Source organism: Rhinoraja longicauda, unplaced genomic scaffold, assembly GCF_053455715.1.
Source record: "Rhinoraja longicauda isolate Sanriku21f unplaced genomic scaffold, sRhiLon1.1 Scf000705, whole genome shotgun sequence".
Lineage (NCBI taxonomy): Eukaryota > Metazoa > Chordata > Chondrichthyes > Rajiformes > Arhynchobatidae > Rhinoraja > Rhinoraja longicauda.
The window spans coordinates 19,744-27,500 of record NW_027601921.1 but is presented as its reverse complement, the minus strand read 5'-3'; the positions used below and the strand labels follow the sequence as shown (position 1 = coordinate 27,500).

The 7,757-nt window shown below is 51.1% G+C and overlaps 1 protein-coding gene across 2 annotated transcripts in view; it reads right to left on the bottom strand.

The window, feature by feature from the left end:
• The window catches only part of LOC144591212 (myelin-associated glycoprotein-like), a 25,352-nt gene extending 18,025 nt beyond the window's left edge, over positions 1-7,327 (bottom strand). For both annotated transcript variants that reach the window (XM_078395501.1, XM_078395502.1), the window contains exons 1-3: positions 7,241-7,327; positions 4,943-5,314; positions 424-717 (exon numbers count right to left, since the gene is read on the bottom strand). In XM_078395501.1, coding sequence (XP_078251627.1) covers positions 424-717; positions 4,943-5,314; positions 7,241-7,280 — 706 coding nt within the window. In that variant the 5' untranslated portion in view covers positions 7,281-7,327. The remainder of the gene's footprint in view (positions 1-423; positions 718-4,942; positions 5,315-7,240) is intronic.
• Between the last annotated feature and the right edge of the window lie 430 nt (positions 7,328-7,757).

Genomic DNA, 7,757 nt, shown 5'->3' with positions numbered 1-7,757 from the left:
ACTTCAGACTTGAGATACAGCGCGGAAATGGGCTCTTCGGCCCACCATGTCCACGCTGACCATCGCTCACCCGTTCACACACTAGTTCTTTGTTTAGTTTCGAGATACAGCGCGGAAACAGGCCCTTCAGCCCACCGAGTCCGCGCCGACCAGCGATCCCCGCATATCCTACACAATATCCTATCCACTATCCTACACAAACTAGGGACAATTTTTACATTTACCAAGCCAATTAACCTACAAACCTTCACGTCTTTCGAGTGTGGGAGGAAACCGAAGATCTCGGAGAAAACCCAAGCCCCCACCGGGCGATGGAAAGTCCCAGGGCCGAGCCGAGCAGGCCGATGAAGGTCCTGACCTTATGTACCAGCACTGCGAATAGATGATTGCTGTTCCTGCACAATAAACGATCTCCATACTTACATTGCACAGTCAGTGTGAGTTTCTGCTTGGATGAGACAGTTGGGTATCTGACTTTGCAGGTGAGGTCTTGCCCGTCATGTTTGAGCGCTGGGGTCAGGGACAGAACAGAAGTATATGTCAGCGTGTCACCCCGCTGAGTTTTGCTGTGCGAGGCTGACGATGGTATATCAGCAGGGGTGACCCAGGTTAAGTTGGGTGTCGTTCCATTACACGTGGTGTTGAAGGAGCAGGTCACGTTCACAGGCTGACCTGCCACCATTTTAGCGGGGAATATCGTGGGTTTATCTGCGAAATCTAACACACAGAGAAACGGATACTTTTAGTTAAATATCATTAGATGCATCGGTTCACATCGAAATCCCAGTCTTGGGTTGCCAACTGTCCCATATTAATAATAATAATAATAATAATAATAAACATTTATTTTTTATAGCGCTTTTCCAAGTGCTCAAAGACGCTTTACAAAAACAGTCAAGACATAAAAACAAACGAACTGTCCTGACGGAGAAGCGGTGAACAAATAGCGCCAGCGTCCTCTCACGTCAGGGTCCGGCAGTAGACAATAAAGAACACAAGACACACAATTACAATTTTTAACACAAACAGCCATCACAGTGATTGCTCCAGGCACACCCTCACTGTGATGGAAGGCAAAAAAAAGTCTTATCTCCTCCTCATTCTTCTCCCGTGGTGCCACGAGGTGATCGAGGCTCCCAACTCTTGAAGCCCCCACCGGGCGATGGAAAGTCCCAGGGCCAAGCCGAGCAGGCCGATGAAGGTCCTGAGCCCCCACCGGGCGATGGAAAGTGCCGCGGCCAGGCCATGCAGGGCGATGAAGGTCCTGCGAGCGGGGCAATCAAACCTCGCGCTCCGGGGCGGTCGAAGCTGCTACGGCTGGAGCTCCCGAAAGCCGGTCGCCAGCCAGGGACCTGCGAGCTCCCGATGTTGCGGTTTGCAGGGCCCACGGCCGAAGCCTCCGAGATGGTAAGTCCAGGCCCTGCGACCGGAGTCTTCAAGGTCGATCCCAGCTGGAGGCCGCCAACTCCACGGTGTTAGGCCGTAGCGCGAACGGAGATACGACACGATAAAGGTCGCATCTCCGTTGAGGAGATTGGAAAAAAAGGTTTCCCCCACCCCCCACCACCCCCCACATATACAGAGTTAAAAATAGATCAAAACGTACAAAAAAAGACAGAGAGACTGCCGGTGAGCCGCAGCTGCAGAACGCAGCCACGCCCCTAACACGCCACGCCACGTCGGGACATCCCGTATTTTGGGCTAAATTGGATTTTCCCATACAAGACTACCCTTGCCCCGTATTAGGCTCGAGGAACAGTGTAGGCCCGGACAGTGTAGGCCCGGACAGTGCAGGCCTGGACAGTGCAGGCCCGAACAGTGCAGGCCTGGACAGTGTAGGCCCAGAGGCCCAGGCACCCCCTAACGGAGGTTGCGTAGCAACCCCCCTCCCGCCCCGGGCGGCCGCCATTGGTTGAGCGTGAGCACATGGCCGCTGGCTGAGTGAGGTCACGAGCGGCGCGGGGCGGTGACGTCTCCTTGTCTCGTATTTGGGAGTGCTATAGTTGGCACCCCTATCCCAGTCCCACAAGTAAATGGAAATTCACAAGGATGATCCATGAACAGGGAGGAACAATGGTCAGGGGAAGTTGAAAAGGCCAGGGATCAGTAATGTCATGATGGCCTGTGATCAGGTAGATGGGGGCAGGATTCTCCACTGAGGGCTGTAAGGAGACCAAACATAGACTGGTCGATCATTTCGCTGAACATCTTCCCTCAGTCCGCCTGAACCTACCTGATCTCCCGGTTGTTAAACACTATGTCCCCTTCTCATACTGACCTTTCTGTCCTGGGCCTCCTCCATTGTCAGAGTGAGGCCAAACGCAAATTGGAGGAACAGCACCTCATATTTCACTTGGGCAGCTCACAGCCCAGTGGTATGAACATTGACCTCTCTGACTTCAAGTCACCCTTGTATTCTCTCTCACTCCATCCCTCCCCCTTCCCAGTTCTTCGACGAGCCTATCTCCGACTACATTTTATCTCTGTTTGCTCTGTTTTTACCTTCTCCCAGCTAACAATGATCTGTTGTACATTTTCCTCAATCTCCATCCTTTGTCCTGTTTTCACCTCACACTTCCTTATCTATGTATCTCCCTCACCCCTGACTTCAGTTTGAAGGGTCTCGATCCGAAACGTCACCCATTCCTTCTATCCAGTGATGCTGCCTGTCCCACTGAGTTACTCCAGCATTTTGTATTGATCTTTAAACCAGCATCTGCAGTTCCTTCCAACAATAAACAGCTACCAATGGCCTGTTCCCTTTATCACCGTTACTTTTTTTGCGCATCTTTCATCCATTTGTTCTATATCTCTCTACTTCACTGGCTATACCTCTCGTTTCCCTCTCCCCACTCTCAATCTGAAAGGTCTCGACCCAAAATGTCACCTATTCCTTTTCTCCAGAGATACTGCCTGACCCGCTGAATTACTCCAGCACTTTGTACCTGTCCACATTCTCCAGAGATGCTGCCTGACCCGCTGAGTTATTCCAGCACTTTGTACCTGTCCACATTCTCCAGAGATGCTGACTGACCAGCTTAGTTACTCCAACACCTTGTACCTGTCCACATTCTCCAGTGATGCTGCCTGACCCACTGAGTTACTCGACCTTTTTGTGTCTACCTTAGGATAAGACAGTCACTGATAAATCCAATGGTTAATAACGTTCCTAAGAGAAACGTGGGGAAATAAGGTCCTTGCTACTGTGGGGAATACATATGGACAGGAAGGGTTCAGAGGGTGGGGGCCAAATATGGGCATTGGGACTAGCCCAGAATGCCAACATGGTTGGTATGGAGTAGATGGGCAGAAGGGCCTGTTTCCATGCTGTATATGACTTCGTCAAGGGTGGAGATGAATTTACAAAGAAGCTAGAAAAACCTGCAAAGGCCAGAGGAATGCACATTTAGTATTAGTACTGGTTTTTATTGTTATGTGTACTAAGATACAGTGAAAAGCTATGTTTTGTGCTACGCAAGCAGATTAAACCATTCATGAGGAAAACAAGATGTGCAGAAGAGAAAATAAAGAGGGCACCGAATATAATGCCACAGCGACAGAGAAAGTGCAGATGAAAAAAGTGCAAGGGCTGCAATGAAGTAGATTGGAAGGTAGGTCTTTTGTCCCTAGCTTACAAGAGGTGCAACCAAGTGTGTGATAACAGCAGGGAAGGAGCTTTTTCTGAATCTGGTGTGATGTGCTTTCAGCTTTTGTATCTGATGCCCGATGGGAGTAGGGAGAAGAGAGAATGACCGGGTTGTGAGTGGTACTTGTTTATATTGGCTGCTTTACCGAGGCAACGAGAAGTGTAAATGGAATCACTGTTAGCAATGTACACCGATCAGCCAAAACATTATGACCACTGACAGGTGAAGTGAATAACATTGATTATCTTGTTACAATGGCATCTGTCAAGGGGTGGGATATATTAGGCAGCAAGTGAACAGTCAGTTCTTGAAGTTGACGTGTTGGATGCAGGAGAAATGGGCAGGAGTAAAGACCCGAGTGACTTTGACAAGGGCCAAATTGTTATGGCCGGACGACTGGGTCAGAGCATCTGCGAAACAGCCAGGCTTGTGGGGTGCTCCCGGTCAGCAGTGGCGAGTACCGACCTACAGTGGTCCGAGGAGGGACAAACCACAAACCGGCAACAGGGTGTTGGGCGCCCAAAGCTCATCGATGCGCGAGGGCAGTGATGGCATCCTGATGCACTGTGGGAAGACGACAAGCCGGTGAAGGGAGTGTGATGCTCTGGGCAATGTTCTGCTGGGAAACCCTGGGTCCAGCCATTCATGGTGGACGTCATTTTGACACGTGTCACCTACCTACACATCATTGCAGACCAGGTACACCGCTTCATGGCAATGGTATTCCCTGATGGCAGTGGCATCTTTCAGCAGGATAATGCGCCCAGCAAAACTGCACACATTGTTGGGGAATGGTTTGAGGAACATGATGAAGTGTTCACGGTGTTGCCCTGGCCTCCAAATTCTCCAGATCTCAATCCGATTGAGCATCTGAGGGATGTGCCGGATCGACAAGTCTGATCCACGGCGGCTCCACCTCGCATCTTACAGGACTTGAAGGATCTGCTGCTAATGTTTTGGTGCCAGATACCACAGGACTCCTTCAGGGGGCTTGGAGAGTCCATGCCTCGGCAGGTCGGCGCTGTTTTGGCGGCACACGGAGGACCAACAGCATATTAGGCAGGTGGTCATAATGTTTTGGCTCATCAGTGTATATGGGCAATGCAAACCTAATAATAGCGCAAAAACTGGAGGTATCGTAATGGTCAGAAATGAGCCGAGGCTCCTGATGCTGCGGTGTGTGTGTGTGTGTGTGTGTGTGTGTGTGTGTGTGTGAACAGGGAACGTGTACAGTTCATGTTATTCCCCACTCACTGCTGAGCATCTGATGTTGAGTGATTATACAGAGCACTTACCAATAACATTGAGCCGTGTTACAGGGAGGTAGTTGGTACGCCATCCGTCAGGGAATTCAACTCTGAAAAGGTAGGGACCATTGTCATCCTGTGTGACGTTGTCTATAACCAGGGAACAGTCCTTGTCTCTCAGATCTCCAGACAGCCGGGTCCGATGGCGAAACGTTGATAATTCTAGACTGGGATTCCCGGAGTGGAAGGCTACAGAAGCATCCTTGCTCGGCCACTCACTGTTATACCAGATTCCCGTCCGATCTTTATTGCTGAGAGTCGGCGGGTAAGTGTAGTGACACGGAATCCGTGCACACAAGCCATTCTGCGCTGTCACATGTCCTGGATTGTCCGCAGGCCACAGCTGTCCCGACACCTCCGCTGAGGAGAGAAGGAACAATCTTTAGTACTGTGCAGGAAGGAACTGCAGATCCTGGTTTAAACTGAAGATAGACACAAAGTGCTGGAGTAACTCAGTGGGACAGGCAGCCTCTCTAGAGAGAAGGAATGGGTGACGTTTTGGGTCGAGACCCTTCTTCAGACTGGAGTCAGAGGAGAGGGAAATGGGAGACATTGACGGTGATGTGGAGAGATATGGAACAAATAAATGAAATTTTTGCAAAAAAGGAACGATGATAAAGGAAATAGACCATTATTAGCTGTTTATAGACACAAAATGTTGGAGCAACTCAGCGGGGCAGGCAGCATCTCTGGAGAAAAGGAATGGGGGACGTTTCAGGTTGTGACCTTTCAGATTGTTAGCTGTTTGCGAGGTGAGAACGAGAAGCTGGTGCACATCTTGCGCTCCCTCACCACCCCTCCATTTAGTGTGGCTCTCCCTCCTCACTGCCCCTCCCACATTGTATCACTCTCTCCTCACCACCCCTCCCACAGCGCCACGCTTCCTCCTCACCACCCCTCCCACAGCACGGAGCTCCCTCCTCACTGCCCCTCCCACAGCCCGGCACTCCCTCACTGCCCCTCCCACAGCACGGCACTCCCACCTCACCGCCCCTCCCAGACTGTATCACTCCCTCCTCACCACCCCTCCCACAGCACGGCACTCCCTCCTCACTGCCCCTCCCACAGCACGGAGCTCCCTCCTCACTGCCCCTCCCACAGCACGGAGCTCCCTCCTCACTGCCCCTCCCACAGTACGGAGCTCCCTCCTCACCACCCCTCCCACAGCACGGCACTCTCTCCTCACCGCCCCTCCCGCAGTGCAGTGCTCCCTCCTTTGCTACACTATATTCCACCTGCCACTTCTCTGCCCACTCTCCCAACCTGTCCAAATCCTTCTGCAGAGTCCCTGCTTTCTCTACACTACCTGCCCCTCCACCTATTTTTGTATCATCCACAAACTTGGCCACAAATCCTTCAATCCCGCTCGTCCAAATCATTAATATACAGCATGAAGAGTAGTGGTGTGTCGGGAGGAACTGCAGATGCTGGTTGAAACCAAAGAAAGACACAAAAATCTGGAGTAACTCAGGGGAGCAGGCAGCATCTCTGGAGAGAAGGAATGGGTGACGTTTCGGGTCGAGACCCTTCTTCAGACTGAGAGTCACGGGAAAGCGAACGAGAGATATAGACAATGATGTAGAGCAAAACAGAACAAAGAATGAAAGATATGCAAAGGAGTAACGATGATAAAGAAAACAGGCCATTGTTCACTGTTTGTTGGGTGAAAATGAGAAGCTGGTGCGACTTGGGTAGGAGAGAGATAGAGAGAGGGGGAATGCAGGGGTTACTTGAAGTTAGAGAAATCAATATTCATACCGAAGGTAGACACAAAATGCTGGAGTAACTCAGCGGGTCAGGCAGCATCTCTGGAGAGAAGGAATGGGTGACCTTTCGGGTTGAGACCCTTCTACAGTCTGAAGAAGGGTCTCGACCCGAAACGTCACCCATTCCTTCTCTCCAGAGATGCTGCCTGACCCGCTGAGTTATTCCAGCGTTTTATGTCTACCTTCGATTTAAACCAGCATCTGCAGTTCTTTCCTACTGAATATTCATACCACTGGGTTGTAAGCTGCCCAAGCGAAATATGAAATGCTGTTCCTCCAATTTGCGCTGGGCCTCACTCTGACAGTGGAGGAGGCCCAGAGCAGAAAGGTCAGTGTGGGAATAGGAGGGGGAGTTAAAGTGTTTGGCAACCGGGAGATCGGGTAGGTCCAGGCGGACTGAGCGAAGGTGTTCAGCGAAACGATCGTAGCGGTCCCAGCCCTGAACCTTGCGGAACTCCGCTAGTCACCGACCAGTAAAAGCCCCCTCGCCAGAAAACACCTGAGTTGCTGCTGATGGTACCTTGGAGAAGGGTCAGGAGGAAGAACGATCTCCCGATCATCGTCCGATCCCAGATATCCCGTCAGTGTCCCGATCTCCTGGTCTGGAAGAGAAAGTAATTGCAGTAAAACTCCAGCGAGCAATCTATCTATCTATCTATATACTAAAACTCTCGTTTATTTGTTTGTTTGTTCCTGAACTACAGCCAAAACGGTACACGATAGCGCAACAATTTTAGGCCCACCTTACTCACCGTTGTTCCTTTTTGTGCAAATAGAAGAAGTTTCAGTGAAATCGGTGCTATATTTTTAAAATTATTCACATTTTAAACTTTAAATCTATATCCGAGGGAGGGAGGGGGGGAGGAGGGTGGATAAGGGGGGTTGAGGGGGATGGAGGTTGAGGGGAGGGGAAGGGGGAAGAGGAAGAGGGAGGGGGGTGGAGGGAGTGGGAGGGGAGGGGAGGGTAGGAGGGGCCAGGGGTGGAGGAAGGAGGGAGGGAGGGAGCGGTGTGGAGGGGAGGGTGGGGGGGAAAGAGA